This window comes from Xenopus laevis, chromosome 1L, assembly GCF_017654675.1.
Source record: "Xenopus laevis strain J_2021 chromosome 1L, Xenopus_laevis_v10.1, whole genome shotgun sequence".
NCBI lineage: Eukaryota > Metazoa > Chordata > Amphibia > Anura > Pipidae > Xenopus > Xenopus laevis.
Window position 1 is genome coordinate 114,417,298 of NC_054371.1, and position 20,305 is coordinate 114,437,602.

Consider the following 20,305-nt stretch of genomic DNA (forward strand, 5'->3'; position numbering starts at 1 on the left):
GGATTCGGTTCAGCCAGGCAGAAGGATTCGACCAAATCATGGCCGAATCCCGAACCGAATCCTGGATATGTATCCCTAATATCCAGACATATTGGTATTTCTGACCTTTGACCCACATTATCTTGTACCTTATCTGCAGATCCCCTTGTAAATGACTTGGACACCTTACACATAGATTGATATTCCTTTTTGTTGGTCATTTGACCTATGAGCTGAATGTTGTTTATATACCAGAGAACACCACAGCTTCATTGTAATCAGCTTGAAAAAGGAACTAAAATGTTCTGACCACTTGCTATGATTATATTAGTTAGCCAATAAAGGTATCGCCTTTATACCACTTTTGTTATTTTTTTATTTGAAAAGGGTTGCCCTGTAACAATTTTACTGGCTAATACGGTACAGCAACTTTACCTGCAATTACCCTTATGAGGAAAATGGAAAACAGCCAAAGTTTTTTCTCTGCTTTTAAAGCTAAACAAGATATTTTAGAGTGCACCACATTGCAAAATACTGATGTTGTGAAGCCTGAGATATTGTGCCTGGCTATTTAGCCTGTAATGTGTATGTAATTCATGTACATAGCTTATAGTAATAATTTCAAGAAAATGTAACCAATTTGCTCACTATGCAAGCAAGTTATTAATTTAGAAACCACTTAGAATAAAGCAACCTTTGAAATACTATAGGCCATTCTGTGTCATACAATTCTGGTGCCTCTTTCCCACACTTCTGATAATGCCAATACTCCATATTCTGGCCAGGTCAAGGTCTCGAGTATCTGGGGGGGACTGCTTTCAAAATCTACCTTTCTTTCCTATGACCAATTATACTTAAAATGTCAATCTGAAAACCACAACTATATAAATACTTCCAGCGCCAACATGCATTTAATGCCCATGAAAATGATACAACAGAAGCATGCAAGAACTCTCTGACTATTGTTCAGGCAGGCCCAGATTTGTTGGAGCCACTGGGGGTATCAGTATTTCCTATTGCCTATACAGACACACATGAATATGTCAGAAATTGATTTCACAGAAATCAAGTCCAGTGTTTTTACCATCACTCCTCATTTTCCTCCTTGACACAAAATCTAAGCCCTTTACATAGTTACATAGTTACATAGTTAAATTGGGTTGAAAAAAGACAAAGTCCATCAAGTTCAACCCCTCCAAATGAAAACCCAGCATCCATACACACACCCCTCCCTACTTTTAATTAAAATTCTATATACCCATACCTATATTAACTATAGAGTTTAGTATCACAATAGCCTTTAATATTATGTCTGTCCAAAAAATCATCCAAGCCATTCTTAAAGGCATTAACTGAATCAGCCATCACAACATCACCCGGCAGTGCATTCCACAACCTCACTGTCCTGACTGTGAAGAACCCTCTACGTTGCTTCAAATGAAAGTTCTTTTCTTCTAGTCTAAAGGGGTGGCCTCTGGTACGGTGATCCACTTTATGGGTAAAAAGGTCCCCTGCCATTTGTCTATAATGTCCTCTAATGTACTTGTAAAGTGTAATCATGTCCCCTCGCAAGCGCCTTTTTTCCAGAGAAAACAACCCCAACCTTGACAGTCTACCCTCATAATTTAAGTCTTCCATCCCTCTAACCAATTTAGTTGCACGTCTCTGCACTCTCTCCAGCTCATTTATATCCCTCTTAAGGACTGGAGTCCAAAACTGAACTGCATACTCCAGATGAGGCCTTACCAGGGACCTATAAAGAGGCATAATTATGTTTTCATCCCTTGAGTTAATGCCCTTTTTTATGCAAGACAGAACTTTATTTGCTTTAGTAGCCACAGAATGACACTGCCCAGAATTAGACAACGTGTTATCTACAAAGACCCCTAGATCCTTTTCATTTAAGGAAACTCCCAACACATTGCCATTTAGTGTATAACTTGCATTTATATTATTTTTGCCAAAGTGCATAACCTTGCATTTATCAACATTGAACCTCATTTTCCAGTTTGCTGCCCAGTTTTCCAGTTTAGACAGATCACTTTGCAAAGTGGCAGCATCCTGCATGGAACCTATAGTTCTGCACAATTTAGTATCATCTGCAAAAATAGAAACAGTACTTTCAATGCCCACCTCCAGGTCATTAATAAACAAGTTGAAAAGCAAGGGACCTAGTACAGAGCCCTGCGGTACTCCACTAACAACACTGGTCCAATTAGAAAATGTTCCATTTACCACCACTCTTTGTAGTCTATCTTTTAGCCAGTTCGCTATCCAGGTACAAATACTATGTTCCAGGCCAACATTCCTTAATTTAACCAGTAACCTTTTGTGTGGCACTGTATCAAATGCTTTAGCAAAGTCTAAGTAAATCACATCCACTGCCATCCCAGAATCGAGGTCTCTACTTACATTCTCGTAAAAAGAAATTAAGTTAATAACCACAGAATACATCCTGCATATACCTCAATTGTCAATAATCACCAAAAGCAGTAACATGATCAGTTATTGGGGTGAAATCAGTGGTCAGAACTATAGATCCATCAGCGTCACTGCAAAGGGAAACTTTTCTGGGGAACTAAACCAGCAGTAAATAACAATGCAAAGGAATAAACATAATAAAATAAAAAATATCCAATGAAATCACCAAAAGCAATAAAATGAACAGTTATTGGAGTGAAATTGGTGGTCAGAAATCTAAATCCACCAGCGGATGATAACAAGTGCCCAAGAACAAAACAAGTAACAATGCGGAAAAACACAACGCAATGAGTAAAGTGTCAAAGAAACAAAAAAATACAATCAAATAACTATAGAACAAGATCATACTGTAAATAAATTTTGAGCAACAAATAAAGAAAAACTACTAAAGCAAGAAAAGTAAAAAAAAAGAAAAGAAGTACAGAGGAAAAAAGTAAGAAAAAAAGAAGAGTAAGTCTGAGTGTGTGTTTGGCAAAATTGCCTGTAAGTGTCAGTGTGCTATGGCCAAAGACAGAAAAAGGAAAAAAAGAGATTTTTTTTAGAGAGTTATAAACAGATATAATAGAAAATAAAGGTTGAAGAGAAGTGCAGTTGAGCTCAAAAAGCTCAATCCAGGCAATCCAGGCGACCAATCCAGGAGGAATCTCTCTGAAAGGCAGCAGGAGGGTTCCAACATTGACAAGTGCGCAGCAGGAGGGAAGAGGCGGTGTTTGGGGGATGTGATTTATAGGGGGAATAGTGGAGACATCATCAGTGTGTTGTAAATGTCTCCACTGCCCCATTGCATGCTGGGAAATGATCACTCACTGGATCGGTCAGTTTATCTTCATTTGCTCATTCCCTAGGGGGATCTGTAGCCGTTAGAAGCGATGCACCACTTTTTAAGGCGCATCACTGGCTGCAGGGAGGAAAATGCTGCAGATTATACAATCTATGATCTGTGGCATTTCAAGAGACTTTGCTACAGAACGTAGATTCTATAATCTGTGGCATTTAGAGGGTTAAGCTTTTGTACTCAGGCTATCATAAAGGAAGTCCAACGTGAGTTTACTAATCACAATCTCTTTCTGTCATCTGCAAAAGAAAACAAGAAGGTTAAGTGCTATGGAACCAAAGAGTTCAAACTGTTGTCAATTTTGGGAAACACTGCAAATCACATGCTTAGACAACATTAAAATGCTACAGAGAGAGTTCCTGAGCAATGTGAGACTTTCTGCTACACACATGTATTCCCTAGGTAGCGGATTTCCTATTCTTTGCAGATAGAAGCAGTGACAAGCAAATAAGACCTTTTGACTGCTGACACAATGGAAACAATTCACATACTTATATAATGGGGAAACCTGAAATGCTTTGTTGTTCTTAAGGTAATGCTATACAGCAAAAGTGCTAGTAAGCATAGGAATCAGCTGTGATAGCAGATGCCCAAAAAAATACAAAGAATATTTACATTTTACTTACTAGACAAAATCCATGTTCTCAGTAGTGTATGCAGACAGTGGCAATACAGCACATATATAAAGGCCAACTTTTTCCACTTGTCAATTGCACTGAAACATCCAAACATTCAAAATGGGAAAGGTAAGTCATAACCATGACTAGTTTGATATTTTCTAGATAATACATAACCATGATCAAGCTATTCATAGAGGTACAGCATATATATATATATATATATATATATATATATATATATATATATATATATATATATATATATATACAGTATATATATATGAGACACAAAGGAATTTTTCAAGATGCAAAATAACTGCAATATTTTGCACTAGTGATAGAACTATACAGTCTGCTAATAAAGAGAGACCTAGAAAGATAATTTTGGCATGTTTATGAATAGATATCTCTATAGACAAAGATACATTCAAATTCACCAATTGTGTATTATGAAGTTGACTTTCAAGCTTATTAGAGCAAAAGTAAAACCGTTTCAAATTTGGACAGACTTTTTTCATTAAAATAATTTTAATTTTCTATGTTTCTTTTTACCTTCAGTAATATTCTAATATGACTTTAAAAAATGATGGCAGTTTAATAAGCAAGATTGCTAAGATCAGCAATATATATTTAACCTGAAAATCTGTATCAGTTTAATGCCATTATTATTAGTATTTAGTACTGATAGTAGTATTTATTAGTATTTATATACCTTAACTTACCTTGAATCCATCTTTAAATATTTAACATGTGGAAACTGCAATACATAAAGGTATGTTCCTGAATCTCAGGAATAAAGAGATAAAAAATAAACTTTTCATAAACTAAAAACACACAAAAAATTATCTCAAAGAATTTGTGTGTACCGTAGTGTTATTTGTAAAATTGAAGCTACTTTCTTCAGATCTTCTTCTATGAGGAAAGGAACTTCCAAGGTCGCCACTATGAGTGTGGCTCAGATTGTTCTGACCTGTCTTCATACTTCAATCGCTGCAACTCCATCAGAGTAGAGGGTGGAAACTGGATCCTCTATGAGCACCCCAGTTACAGGGGACACCAGTATTATCTCTGGCAAGGAGAATACCCAGACTTTCAGAGGTGGATGGGCTTCAATGACTCCATCAGGTCCTGTCAATTTGTTCCCAATGTAAGTTACATAAGGTTCTTAAGCAGAAAAAGTACTAATGGAAAAGATGTTTGCGATTACTCATAAGTAGATGTTCAGACTCTTAAAATCTTGCATTTAACCTAGAAAATTAAATGCAGATACAATATAGTAGAAATATAATGTGTATAATGGAAGGACATTATATATATATATTTACCAGATTTACATTTTAAGTACCGTAGCTTAATATGAGGTTGCATTGAAAAGAAATATTGCAGCATTTTTAATTTTTGTTAATCTTAATGCTTGCAGAAATCAATATCACTTTAATTTTTTTAAACAGATATGTTTAATATTTTTCCCTTTCTTTGTAGTACCATGGTCAATACAAAATGAGAATCTACGAAAGAGGAGATTTCCAAGGGCAGATGATGGAGTTCTTTGATGACTGCCCCAATACTTATGATCGATTCCGTTTCCATGACATTCACTCCTGCAATGTGTTTGATGGCCATTGGATGTTCTATGAGGAACCCAACTACAGGGGACGTCAGTTCTACCTGAGATCTGGAGAATACAGGAGATTCAATGACTGGGAAGCCTCAAGCTCCAGAATTGGATCATTCAGAAGAGTTTATAACAGATTTTAAAATATTAACTTAACAAATCAGATGTATTGGTGTTCTAATAAAACTGACAAATTCCAGATTAGCTGTTTGTGTTGTGGTTTCTCTATTTTCTATGCAGCATTGATATCCATGCCACAAAAACATAACGTAACTATATGGCAATTTAGTGCAAGTATGTTGGTCTATGCAAAGAAGCATCTCAGTAATGCAGACATCCCAGTCAGCTTCAGTTTATGTAGATTGGAGAAGAGGAATGTGGGAGGAGGATGATAAATCAGTATTACTCCATTATATTCTGACAAATAGGCTTTCACATATTATACTGATACATGTTTTAACATTAAAAGAAAACAGGTTCAATCTTTAGGTTAGAAAGTTAAACAATATACATACAATATATCTTTTTAAATAGCTTTGTAGTTTGTCAGCAACCTTATGGAAGGGCCTTAATGGTCCTAATAAAATGCAGAGGTTTACTGTAATTAATTCCCCAAAAACAATGTTGATCCAAAGACTGGTTTGCAGAAAAGGTCCTGATTTAGTATAGCATTTTTTTACCCTTATGATTAAAATGAAATACAGCAAAAGTATTTTCTCTGCTTTTTAAGCTAAACAAGAGATTTCTAAGTGCACTTTATTGGGATATTTTGAAGTCTGAAATATTGGGTAGGTTAATTAGCCTGTAATATGTACGTAGTTATGTACTGTATATAGCTAATAGTAATAATTTCAAGCAAATTAAACCAATTTGCTCACCATGTAAGCAAGTTATTCATTTAGAAATGGCTTAGTATTAAGTAACTCTTAATTGTCATAGGGCCAAAACACATACTGCGTGTATTTATATTTAGACCTAATTGTTCCAGGGATGGCTTCAAGTCAGTTGCTACTAAGATTTCTTTAGGTTGGCAATTGAAGAATGCTGTGATAGGATAAAACATTTGGAACTATAATCAGTTTATCTTTTTAAAGGAAACATAAACCCTAAATAATGTAGGTCTCTATGAAATATATGAACACCTTCTTCATCTAAATTTTCATAATAAAATATTTTTTAATAGTATGTGCGGGGTGTGGCCTGAGGCTAGATGTGATCAGACGTGCATGGCAGAGCTCCTCTCCCTGAGCCCCAGTTATCCTGTGTTAGACTACTGATCCTCTGTTAATTACGGCTCCAGAAGAAGTCCAGGGGCAACCTTTACCCCAAAGGGTAATAATGGGGCAGAATAGAGCTCAGAAAAGGGCTTCTGCGGCAGCAGTGAAGTTGGGGAAATATGCCCACAAGGACAGGCAAGATGGTGGAGACTCCCAACCTAGCGCTCCCTCCTCACCCACTCTACCGGCCGAGGAGGAAACAACCTTGCTAGACATCCTACAAGAAATCAAAGCATCCACAGAGGCGAGTGCAACGCTAATAAATGCTAAAACTGATGAGATCAAACTAGATCTGTCCATAATATGGCAAGACCTGCAGAAACTGCGGGAAAGGACATCAGACAGGCGGGTGAGCGCTCTGGAGGACCTGTGTAACCCACTGCCGGAGCAGCTGCGGGATGTCCATCCCCATACACTGGTTACACAATTAAATGGGGAAGAGAGCGGGGGGAATATGCGGAGTGCAGTGACATCTAGTCAGTGCTGAATGGAAAGTGAAAGTAATTGCCTGTATAGAGGAGGGGCAGGCAATATTTGATTGACAGCTGAGATCTTTAAATGAGTTTACAACAACTATGAATGCTTTAATAAAAAAAGAATTTGGATTTCATGTTTCATTTGAAAAGCACTTTTATTATACAGCTTTTTATTTCTTGGTGACAGATCCCCTTTAAATAGGTGTAGTGTTTCAAATTACCTTAAGCTATGGCTAAAGTTATATGCCGAGCGAGAAACTCTTGCAACTCTTGTAATCTAGTTGCAAAACATTTAGTGAAGTGTAATACTAGTGTAGCGCTACAGTAAACTGCTTTGTATTTAGCAGTTTAGCTACTTTCCTTTGTGGGCTGATACCACAGATGAGCTCTCTTTTTTCAGGGGCAAGCCCTCGCAACGCGGTGGAGGCAGGGTTTAGTGTAACTGTAACTAGGTGCGATAGCACAATGATGGGCACCAGTAGTTCTTTAACGGTTGATCATAGAACTGTATTTATTGAACAATATCACATAGATCATTCAGCACATTGATCCACAATGGAGCATAGAATATACACAGCAGCATAAAGGAAGCATATACTCACAGCACGTATAGGCCGAATCTCCACAGGCTAGGGCATATACAGCAGAGAGTAAGTTGGCAGCATGTGAGAGGTATTGCCCAGTTTTCAGGATATCTTCCAGTGGCAGACTAGGGGAATTCCTATCATCCCTATCTCAACACTTTAGTCCTTACTCCGGGTCAGTAATACCCTGGGATCTTAATTCCTCTAATCTCCTCGGCGGAGCCTTGAGCTGCTCAACTAAATAACCTCTCTATCACTCCTAGAGTGATATATAATTGAGTATAGCTGTCTACTAGGGCCAAGGCACCTAGGGTCGACACTACCCATTCCCTTGCAGCCTGCTTGGTTGGGCTAAAGCAATGGACCCAGACCTCATGGTTCCTAAACCTTATATACTCTGGCACAGAGCCATCTGGTGTACGCTGTGTGAACTACAGGGGTTACATAAGCACAAGATCCCCATAAGGACCCACTGAGGTGTCCATATAACTAGGGATGTACCTGTCTGTAAAGTGTAAGGGTGTCTAAGATTTCCACATCCCTACACTAGTAATATCAAACAATATTCTACACACTCTCTCTAATGATAAAGCTTAAAACAATAATGCTGCTGTTAATGGGGAAGCTTATAAATAGGGATGTAGCAAACTGTTCGCCGGCGAACTAGTTCGCGCGAACTTCGACTGTTCGCGTCCGCTGCAAGTTCGCGAACATCGCGCGACGTTCGCCAATAGGCGTTCGCGTCAAAATCGTTCGACCATTCGACCATTCGATCGCTAAAATCGAACGATTTTCGTTAGATTCGAACGATTTTCGGATGTTCGAAGTTCGCAAACAGTTCGCGAACTGTTCGCATTTTTTGCCGGCGTTCGCGAACGGCGTTCACGAACACATACTCGGCGGTTCGCTACATCCCTACTTATAAATAACTGTTCAATCTCAGTTACATGGGGGGCCCATTTATGATTGCCCAAGCTTTTGTGTTCAGTCAGGCATAAATAAACTCCATTGTGAATTTACTAATCACTATCTATTTCACTAATCTGACGGAGAAAACCAGGAGGTTAAGCACCAAGGAACAAAATAATTTAAACTGCTATAAATTATGGGAAACATTGTTTATGGCTGACACTGGAAGTCACATGTTAACAGGACACAGAAATGCTACAGAGAGAGTTCATGAGCACTTTCCGCCCTTTTAGCAGTACACATGTAGGCCATGGGCAGTGGATTTTCTATTCTTTGCGGAAAGATGCAGTGACATACAAATTAGACCTTTTGCTGACACAATGGAAACAATTCACATACGTATATAATGAGCAAACCTACAATGCTTTGTTGCGCTTAAGGTAAAGCTATACAGCATAGGTGCCAGTAAGCATAGAGAACAGCTGTGACAGCAGAGCCCAAAAAATACAAAAGATATTTACATTTTACCTAATAGACAAAAAATGCATGTTCTCAGTAGTGTATGCAGACAGCAGCAATATAGCACATATATAAAGGCCATCTCTTTCCACTTATCGATTGTACAGAAACTTCCAAACACTCAAAATGGGAAAGGTAAGTCAGAACTATGACTATTTTGATATTTTCTAGATAATACATTACTATGATCAATTTTTTCATAGAGCAGATATATATATATATATATACGTATATATATATTCTACAGTTCTGGAATAAAAACCTTGAATACATTATACAGTTATTCATTCTAATATTTGAGACACAAAGGAATTTTTCAAGATGCAAAATTACTATGCAATATTTTGCACTAATGATAGAACTATACAGTCTGCTAATAAAATGAGACCCACAAAGATTATCTTTGGCATGTTTATGAATAGATATCTATACAGACAAAGCCACATTTAAATTCACCACTCGCATATTATGAAGTTGGCTTTCGAGCTCCAAATCAAATAAGGCTGTCTTTTTCAAAAGGTAAAAATACCCTAATGATGCACTACTGCATAGTTATCCAAGTCCTTACATGAGGTTCTCCAATCTTAAGAACTGCATTTTCTAGAGTTTTAAGAGCCTAGCAATCAAAAACATATACTTAAATGGATGGTGATGCAATACACAAAATGATAGCAACATAAGGGGGTTAAGTCCTAATGCCAAAACCCCCCAAAAAATGTAAAGAGTTTTTTTAACCAAACTACGAATTTTTAGTGGAAAAAAACCTGATTTTTTGAGATGCATTTTACCATGAGGATGGAAAAATTCCAAATATGAAAATCTGGCATCTCAGACCTACCAAGATTGTATAAAAGTCATTGGGAGAGGTCCCGTCACTATTTGGCTATTCTGTGGAATTTCTGAGCTGAAATGATCCCAAAATCCAAATTAATCAGACTTTTTGTGTGAAAATCCAGAAAATGCTGGCTTATTGTGAAAAAAGCCACAAAAAAATCAAGTGACTCAGCCAAAAACTCACGGATATCCCATTCAATTCTTTAGCCTGGCCACATATTTTCTGTCCATAAGAGCAAGTTTGCTAAAATCAGTAATACATATTTTATCTGAAAAGCTGTATCTGTTTAATGCCATTATTAATTAGAATTTAGTACTGATAGTAGTATTTACCTGGAATATAGCTTTAAACATTTAACATGTGGATTCTGCAATACTTAAAAGGTATGTTCCTGTATCTCAGGAATAAAAAGATAAAAAATAACGTTTTATAAACCAGAAACACACAAAAAATCATCTTAAAGAATGTGTGTATGCCCTAGTTTAATTTGTAAAATTGAATCTACAATGTCTTGCTTCAGATCTTCTTCTATGAAGAAAGGAACTTCCAAGGCCGCCACTATGAGTGCGGCTCAGATTGTTCTGACCTGTCCTCATACTTCAATCGCTGCAACTCCATCAGGGTAGAGGGTGGAAACTGGATCCTCTATGAGCACCCCAGTTACAGGGGACACCAGTATTATCTCTGGCAAGGAGAATACCCAGACTTTCAGCGGTGGATGGGCTTCAATGACTCCATCAGGTCCTGTCGATTTGTTCCCAATGTAAGGTTCTTCAGCAGAAACAGTACTAATGGAATAGATTTTGGTGATTATTCATAATCTAGAAACCTATTTAATCTAGAAATTTTAATGTAGATACAATATACTAGAAAATAAGACTGTCTAACGCAAGGACTATATATGTTTACCAGATTTATATTTTAAGTAGCTTTATGTGAGGTTGGATTGAAAAGAAAAATTGCAGCATTTTTAATTTTAATGTTTGCACAAAGGATATATCAACTTGATCTTTTTTTTCAAACAGATATGTTTAATATTTTTCCATTTCTTTAAAGTACCATGGTCAATACAAAATGAGAATCTATGAAAGAGGAGATTTCCAAGGGCAGATGATGGAGTTCTTTGATGACTGCCCCAATACTTATGATCGATTCCGTTTCCATGACATTCACTCCTGCAATGTGTTTGATGGCCATTGGATGTTCTATGAAGAACCCAACTACAGGGGACGTCAGTACTACCTGAGATCTGGAGAATACAGGAGATTCAATGACTGGGGAGCCTCAAGCCCCAGAATTGGATCATTCAGAAGAGTTTATAACAGATTTTAAAATATTAACTTAGCAAATCAAATATGTCTATGGTTTCAATAAAACTGACAAATTCCAGATTAGCTATTTGCGTTATGGTTTCTCTATTTACTGTGCAGCATTGATATCCATGCCACAAAAACAACATAACTACATGGCAATTTAGTGCAAGTATGTTAGTCTATGCAAAGAAGCATTTCAGTTATGCAGACATCTTGGCCAGCGTGAGTTTATGTAGATTGGAGAAGTGGAATGTGGGAGAAGGTTGATAACTCTGTATTACTCTATTATATTCTCACAAATAGGCTTTCACATAGTATACTGACACATGTTTTAACATTAAAAGTAAACAGGTTCAATCTTTAGGTTGGAAAGTTAAACAATATACATACAATATATCTTTTCAAATAGTCTTGTAGTTTTCAGGAACCTTATGGCAGGGCCTTTTAGGTCCTAATAAAATACAGAGGTTTATTGCAATTCATTCCCCAAAAACAATGTTGATCCAAAGTCTGGTCTTCAGAAAACTTCCTTATTTAGTATAGCATTTTTTTACCCTTATAATGAAAATGAAATACAGCAAAAATATTTTCTCTGATTTTCAAGCTAAACAAGATTTTTCTGAATGTGCATTACTGAAAACTATTGATGTTTTAAGTCTAATATTGGGCAGGTTAATTAGTCTCTAATATGTACGTAGTTATGTATATAGCTGATAGTAATAATTTGAAACAAATGAAACCAATGTGCTCACCATGCAAGCAAGTTATTCATTTAGAAAGGCTTAGAATTAAGTAATTCTTGATTGTCATAGGGTCAAAACACGTACTGCCTGTAGTTATATTCAGACCCAATTGTTCCAGGGATGGCTTCAAGTCAGTTGCTACTAAGATTGCTTAAGGTTGGCAATTGAAGTATGTTGTGATAGGATATAACATTTGGAACTATAATCAGTTTATCTTTTTAAAGGAAACCTATACCCCCAAATAATGTAGGTCTCAATGAAAATATATTGCATAAAACAGCTCATATGTAAAACCCTGCTTCATCTAAATTTTCATAATAATATAATATAATAATTATTGATGCACCAAATCCACTATTTTGGATTCGGCCGAACCCCCAAATCCTTCTTGAAAGATTCAGCCAAATAGTGAACCGAATCCGAATCCTTGGGAAGCTTAAAATATATTTTACTTCCTTGTTTTGCAACAAAAACTCACGTGATTTCCCATTCAGTTCGACCTGGCAGAAGGATTCGGCCAAATCTGAATCCTGCTGAAAATCCTGGATTCGGTGCATCCCTAATAATAATATATTATTATGCTTATTATTGAGTAATCCTCCCCTCATGGATCCTACAATTAACAGTGCATACAAACAATGCATTAGAGCTGCATTATTTCTGGGCAGGTGATTTCAGAGGCAACACAGACAATATTATAAAATGGGGCTCAAGGAAAAATAAGTAAAATAATATATGGTTACATATATATTCCAGTTTGGTAAGAATATTTAATATGCCAATTAATATGATATATCTTAATATGAACTTTCATGCTGCTAAAGTATTCATTTTGGGGTATCATTTTCCTTTAAGTATTTGCAGAATAGTAATTTTTGCCAATTGACTTCAATGAGTTTTGCCAATTTTTGGCAGAGAAACAGATTCGCTTATCACTATCCTTTAACCAAAAATAAACTCATAGTTAGATTAAGACCACTGTAATAAGGCTGCCTAGTATTGTTTGTATTTAAATTTTTTGTAATTTGAGCTGGCATTAAGGCTAATGGCATACTCTACTTTTTTAGGCAAATTCTCTTTATAATATTATAAAGGTATTGGAGTGCCATGGAATAAATGTTGGTGCTACACAGTAGCATGCATTCTGTGTTCACATTCTCATGAAATGCTGAGGCCATGCTGTGTCAAATATTCATGCAGCCACACTGTCATAAAATGCTGGGGGGCTATGCTAAGTCAATGAAATACTGGGGCCATTTTGTGTTATAAATTTCATTAAAAAAAATGTATTATTAGAAAAAATGCTGTCTCATAAAATGCTAGGGGGCCATGCTGTTTCATGAAATGCTGACCAAAAGCAGTAAATACACAAAACATTAGCAGATAAAAGCATACAATGTGAGACAAAAGAGTTTGAGGCCGTACCAAGAAACTTGTGAAAACAAACAAGCAGCAGATAGTGTGCAACTGAAGCCTGAAGTAGCCGCTGCACCCATATGTATCACTACCTTACTAACCTTATCTACTGCTGTACCACTGATGGCAAATTGTAGTCACCCATCAACTACTTTGTAGTTTGTCAATATTATTAACATGTATTTATATAGCGCCAACATATTGCGTAGCACTGCTATTACTCTGAAATTTCCACTAATTTGAAAGAGAAAAAAAAGAGGTTAAGCACTAAAGAACAAAATAATTTAATCTGCTATAAAATATGGGAAACATTGTCTATGGCCGACACTGGAAGTCACATGCTAACAGGACATAGAAATGCTACAGAGAGAGTTCCTGAGCAGTTTTTGGCTTCCAGCACTACACATGTAGGCCATAGGCAGTGGATTTCCTATTCTTTGCAGAGAGAAACAGTGACAAGCAAATGAGACCTTTTGACTGCTAAGACAATGGAAACAATTCACATGTATATAATGAGCAAACCTGTAATGCTTTGTTGCTCTTAAGGTAATGCTATACAGCAAAGGTGCCAGTAAGCATATGAAACAGCTGTGACAGCAGAACCCAAAAAATACAAAAGATATTTACATTTTACTTACTGGACAAAAATACATGTTCTCAGTAGTGTATGCAGACAGTGGCAATACAGCACATATATAAAGGCCATCTCTTTCCACTTGTCAATTGCACTGAAACTTCCAAACATTCAAAAAGGGAAAGGTAAGTCAGAAACATGACTATTTTAATATTTTCTAGATAATACATAACCACGATCAAGCTATTCATAGTGGTACAGCAAGCCATACGTATATGAAATGTACATTAATATTTTACAGTGATTCATTCCCATATTAGAGCCACAAAGGAATTTAAAAATAAGCAAAGAGTTATAAAAATATTTATAATCCATTAGTGTATTACATTCTGCTAATACATTGAGACTCACAGAGATCATTATTGGCATATATCAATAGATTTAAATTAACCACTTGTATAGTCAAAATTATAAAATGATCCAGTGTTGACCAGTTGATCGAAATATGTTGTAATCTTTTTTTTTTGTTACCCTTTTTACTTCCCTCAAAGGGTAATCTCAAGGGATATTTAGTTACAGAGAATATTTTTCCGCCAGAATATTCACAGGGACTAAGTTTACTAAACAGCGATGCGCTCAGAAGTCATTGCGATCACTTGCGGTAACTAGGTTAATGAACCAGCTGACATTAGCGGTAATTTTAGTGAGTTGTGAATTTTCTGGCGACAAATTACAGTTTTGCAAATGTTTATGCTATAAAATAGTCTTGTTTTATGGCGGTTATTATGGCAATTTTTACATTTATGGCCAGAAATGCATCTTCAAAACTTTATTGACTGATGATTATACCATCCAACAACATTACCAACATTACCAACAACAATCAAACATGTATGCATCATACAAACCCTTCTGCCAATAGAATCATATGAACAAGAAATCATACCAGACAATCTCTTTGCTTCATAGAAATGTACAGTTTAATGTAGCCAATCACAATGAAACCAAAAAAGCGTAGCGGCTGATGAATCCTTGGACTGTGATGCCCGCTGCCAATAATACTCCTCTGAGCTGAAACTGCTGCTGTTACAACAGATAGAAGCAGAAGCCAAATCATCCTGTCAGCAATAGCTACAGATCTCTCTCCTGTCAGCAAAGAATGATGGGTAAAATAAAAAAGTATTATGAGATATTTCCTGCCCCTTGAGAATTTTCTGGCGAAAAAATACTTTTACACCACTACATAGGTGGCGGTAAAATGTTGGGAATATTCTTGCGTAAATTTAGTCTTTTGCACATTTCGCTGTTTAAAATACCAGGCATTAATGTGTATGTGGCGTTATTTTCAGCGAATGCGATAACTGGCGAAAACATATGTTTGCGCAAGAAAATTCACAAATTTATATTTACAGTAGGTTAGTAAACTGGCAAAAACATATTTGGCGACAAATTTGTCTATATTTTGTCCGAATATTTTTACTGCGCTTTAGTAAACGGACCCCTCAGAGTTAGAGAGCTGAAAAGCAGGAAGTTTGTTTCTGTTAGACATCCAGTCACTCCAGCCTTTTTAGATTACAATTTTGGCTAACTAACTATATCAGAAACAGTTTATATTTTGCATAGCCTATCTATTTACCCAGTTATTTATTTTTACACTAAACGGTTCCTTTAAGCCATTCCATGATGCCCTACTGCATAGTTATACAAGTTCTTAAATGCATCTCTCCTCCTATGTTAAAAAAAAAAGACCTGGTCAGAAGTAAGATGGAACTGCAATCCCTCTCATAGCAACATCTGCTGTCATTGCATCCATCCTATTAGCCTGGACACAGATTACATTATCTGTCCAGAACGGCAGATTTTTAGTCTATAAAATTGCATTTGTGTCTGTCAAATGTTCCCCATCGGGTACCCATACATGTTTAATTGGCCTGACAGTAAGTAAAATAATTGTAATTTATCTTTTAACGTTTAACATGTAGCAACTGCAATACTTAAGGTAAGTTCCTGAATCTCAGGAACTAAAAGGTGAAACAAATAAAACTTTTCATAAAACAGAACTACAACAAATATCATCTCAAAGATTTTATCTGAGCTCTAATTTTATTTGTAAACTTAAATATACAATTTCTTTAGATCTTCTTCTATGAGGAAAGGAACTTCCAAGGCCGCCACTATGAGTGTGGCTCAGACTTTTCTGACTTTTCTTCATACTTCAATCGCTGCAACTCCATCAGGGTAGAGGGTGGAAACTGGATCCTCTATGAGCACCCCAGTTACAGGGGACACCAGTATTATCTCTGGCAAGGAGAATACCCAGACTTTCAGAGATGGATGGGCTTCAATGATTCCATCAGATCCTGTCGATTTGTTCCCAATGTAAGTTATGTAATGTTCTTATCACCTTTAGTAGAAACAGAACTAATGGAATAGATTTTGGTGATTATGCATAAGTGAATATACAAAATCTCACTTTTAAACTAGAAAATTAAGTGTAGATCGAATACAGTCGAAAATAAGACTGCCTAAAGCAGGGGTAGGGAGCCTCATGTGGCTCTTCATCCTGCTTGCTGTGGCTCAGTCTTGCGGCTTTGCCTGTCAGGTAGCTTCTTGAGTGTGCGACAGCGGTAAGCACACTGAAGAAGCCGCCAGCAGGTGCGAGGGCTGTATAGACATCCCAGGAGTGGCAAGACTGAGCAACAGCAAGATGATTCATCATGGTCCTTACCGCGGTCACACACTCAAGACAAGAGAGAGAAGATCAGCATGGAGCTTCAGAAACAGAAGTCACATTAAACAGATGAGAACACTAGCATTTAATAGGGCTATTCAGTGTTTCATTTATTTCAACGTAGCCATGCATATACACAATGCACTTCTGTTTGTTGTATTCTGTTGTTGTAACAGTTAAAATTAAAAAAAAGGTTAAAAAAGTTTATAAGCTGTGTTATGTTTTATGGCTCCAGACTATTTTTCTTTAGTGGGAGAGGGGCAAAATGGCTCTTTTGATAGTAAAGGTTGCTGACCCCTGGCCTAAACTAAGGTCGTTTTAATTCGTTTAATGTGAGGTTGGATTCAAAAGAAAATTTGCAGCATGTTTCACTTTGATGCTTGCACATAGATTATATCAGTTTTTAATTATGCAAACAGAAATAAAAAACAACCTATTGAAAGAATTGTAAAGATCTGATTTAATAGTTTATTCATGAAGCATAACTATATTTAATATTTTTCCATGTCTTTAAAGTATCATGGTCAATACAAAATGAGAATCTATGAAAGAGGAGATTTCCAAGGGCAGATGATGGAGTTCTTTGATGACTGCCCCAATACTTATGATCGATTCCGTTTTCATGACATTCACTCTTGCAATGTGTTTGATGGCCATTGGATGTTCTACGAGGAACCCAACTACAGGGGACGTCAGTACTACCTGAGATCTGGAGAATACAGGAGATTTAATGACTGGGGAGCCTCAAGCCCCAGAATTGGATCATTCAGAAGAGTTTATAACAGATTTTAAAATATTTACTTAACAAATCAGATGTATTGGTGTTCTAATAAAACTGACAAATTCCAGATTAGCTGTTTGTGTTGTGGTTTCTCAGCATTGATATCCATACCATAAAAACATAACGTAACTATATGGCAATTTGGTGCAAGTATTTTGGTCTATGCAAAGAAGCATCTCAGTTATGCAGACATCCCAGCCAGCTTCAGTTTATGTAGATTGGAGAAGAGGAATGTGGGAGGAGGATGACAACTCAGTATTACTCTATTATATTCTCACAAATAGGCTTTCACATATTATACTGATACATGTTTTAACATTAAAAGAAAACAGGTTCAATCTTTAGGTTAGAAAGTTAAACAATATACATACAATATATCTTTTCAAATAGCTTTGTAGTTTGTCAGCAACCTTATGGAAGGGCCTTTTAGGTCCTAATAAAATACTGTAATTAATTCCCCAAAATCAATGTTGATACAAAGACTGGTTAGCAGAAAAGGTCCTGATTTAGTATAGCATTTTTTTACCATTATGATAAAAATGAAATACAGCAAAAGTCTTTTCTCTGCTTTCCAAGCTAAATAAGATATTTTTAAGTGCAGGATAATTAGCCTGTAATACAGTATGTATGTAGTTATGTATATAGCTATTTGTAATAATTTTTAGCAAATGAAACCAATTTTCTCACCATGCAAGCAAGTTGCATGGTGAGCAAAACACCATGTCATAGTGTCAAAACACATACTGCGTGTATTTATATTTAGACCTAATTGTTCCAGGGATGGCTTCAAGTCAGTTGCTACTAAGATTACTTTAGGTTGGCAATTGAAGTATGTTGTGATAGGATAAAACATTTGGAACTATAATCAGAAACATATACCCTAAATAATGTAGGTCTCTATGAAAATATATTGCATAAAACAGCTCATATATGAACACCTTCTTCATCTAAATTTTCACAATATATTTTATAGCAGTATGTGTCATTGCACAATCCTCCCCCAGGGATCATATGATTAACAGTGCACACAAACAATGCATTAGAGCTGCATTTTTTCTGGGCAGGTGAGGCAACACAGAATAGATCATAAAATAGGGGTTTAAAGAATAATAAGTAAAAGGGTAATATGAATATCTACTTAAATATATATTCCAGTTTGGTAAGAATCTTTAATATGCCACTTGTTATGATATAAAGTATCTGTTGCTAAAGCATTCATTTTGGGGTATAATTTTCCTTTAAGTATTTGCAGAATAGTAATTTCAGGGAATTGATCAGAACAAGAAGAACAACTATACAGTGGTGTGGATCTATGAGACTATTAATTATTTTAATTACTTTTTCATGCTGTCCGATTTTGCACCCCAAGATGAATCACAGGGAATGCAACAACCATAATATAGAGCACATCACAATATACTGTATTCCACATTCTTTAACATGGATCTCTTTCAAAGTCACAACAATGTTTTATTAACAGGGATGAATGATTTTTTTTTTATCAGGCATGGATTTACTGAGAAATACCTCATTTTGTCGTCTGCAATTTTTTTTTACAAAATTGAGTCAAAAATTCTAAGCAAAAAAAAAAATTCAATGCGATAAAAATGTCCCAGAGAAAAAAAGTTGCCTCAAGAAAAAATGCCCTCGGACTTTAATGCATTTTGAGTCAGAAATAACTTGAGACAAAAATGCCCATTGACTTAAATGCATTCTGAGAAAAAGTCGCTGTGCCAAAAAGTCCCCACATGAAAAAAACGTCTATTGACTTTAAATCATTTTGAGGAAAAAAAAAGTTTTGTGTTTAAAAAATTGACACACATTAACATTTTTTTTGCCTATTGACTTCAATGAGTTTTGCCAATTTTTCACAAAAAAAACAGATTCGCTCATCACTATCCATTAACCAAAAATAAACTCATACTTAGATTAAGACCACTGTTATAGAGGTGACTACAGGGGTGCTTCGCCAATGAGGCAAGTTGAGGCTCTCGCCGTAGGCGGCAGCACCACACTAGGTAACCGGGGGCGGCAAAAATTTCACTCCTGGTACTTTAAGATCCACTCTCAAAGGCATTAACTGAATCAGCCATCACAACATCACCCGGCAGTGCATTCCACAACCTCACTGTCCTCACTGTGAAGAACCCCCTACGTTGCTTCAAATGAAAGTTCTTTTCTTCTAGTCTGAAGGGGTGGCCTCTGGTACGGTGATCCACTTTATGGGTAAAAAGGTCCCCTGCTATTTGCCTATAATGTCCTCTAATATACTTGTAAAGTGTAATCATGTCCCCTCGCAAGTGCCTTTTTTCCAGAGAAAACAACGCCAACTGTGACAGTCTACCCTCATGATTTAAGTCTTCCATCCCTCTAACCAATTTAGTTGCACCTCTCTGCACTCTCTCCAGCTTATTTATATGCCTCTTAAGGACTGGAGTCCAAAACTGCACTGCATACTCCAGATGAGGCCTCACCAGGCACCTATAAAGAGGCATAATTATGTTTTCATCCCTTGAATTAATGCCCTTTTTTATTATGCCACAGAATGACACTGCCCAGAATTAGACAACTTGTTATCTACAAAAAACCCCTAGATCCATCTCATTTAAGGAAACTC

At 36.4% G+C, this 20,305-nt stretch overlaps 3 protein-coding genes across 3 annotated transcripts; all 3 read left to right on the forward strand.

Annotated features, from left to right (window-relative positions):
- Positions 1-4,032: 4,032 nt before the first annotated feature.
- On the forward strand, positions 4,033-5,673 carry crygdl.12.L (crystallin gamma D like gene 12 L homeolog). Its single transcript, XM_041585646.1, has 3 exons — positions 4,033-4,041; positions 4,820-5,062; positions 5,398-5,673. Exons 1-3 carry the CDS (start codon positions 4,033-4,035, stop codon positions 5,671-5,673), a joined length of 528 nt encoding a protein of 175 aa, XP_041441580.1.
- A 3,748-nt stretch (positions 5,674-9,421) lies between these two features.
- crygdl.13.L (crystallin gamma D like gene 13 L homeolog) lies at positions 9,422-11,462 on the forward strand. Its single transcript, XM_041585651.1, has 3 exons — positions 9,422-9,430; positions 10,651-10,893; positions 11,187-11,462. The coding sequence occupies exons 1-3, from the start codon at positions 9,422-9,424 to the stop codon at positions 11,460-11,462; spliced, it is 528 nt and encodes a 175-aa protein (XP_041441585.1).
- A 2,457-nt stretch (positions 11,463-13,919) lies between these two features.
- crygdl.14.L (crystallin gamma D like gene 14 L homeolog) lies at positions 13,920-17,748 on the forward strand. The gene is made up of 3 exons (XM_041584435.1): positions 13,920-14,009; positions 16,313-16,555; positions 17,424-17,748. Exons 1-3 carry the CDS (start codon positions 13,920-13,922, stop codon positions 17,697-17,699), a joined length of 609 nt encoding a protein of 202 aa, XP_041440369.1. The 3' UTR covers positions 17,700-17,748.
- Positions 17,749-20,305: the final 2,557 nt, after the last annotated feature.

Bases quoted from the DNA above. Each gene is read 5' to 3' on its own strand.
- crygdl.14.L (XM_041584435.1), top strand. From the start codon at position 13,920: ATGGCCGACACTGGAAGTCACATGCTAACAGGACATAGAAATGCTACA. The intron at 14,010-16,312 runs GTAGGCCATAGG...CAATTTCTTTAG, and splicing joins TGGCTTCCAGCACTACACAT to ATCTTCTTCTATGAGGAAAG. The intron at 16,556-17,423 runs GTAAGTTATGTA...ATGTCTTTAAAG, and splicing joins CCTGTCGATTTGTTCCCAAT to TATCATGGTCAATACAAAAT.
- crygdl.13.L (XM_041585651.1), top strand. The intron at 10,894-11,186 runs GTAAGGTTCTTC...ATTTCTTTAAAG, and splicing joins CCTGTCGATTTGTTCCCAAT to TACCATGGTCAATACAAAAT.
- crygdl.12.L (XM_041585646.1), top strand. The intron at 5,063-5,397 runs GTAAGTTACATA...CTTTCTTTGTAG, and splicing joins CCTGTCAATTTGTTCCCAAT to TACCATGGTCAATACAAAAT.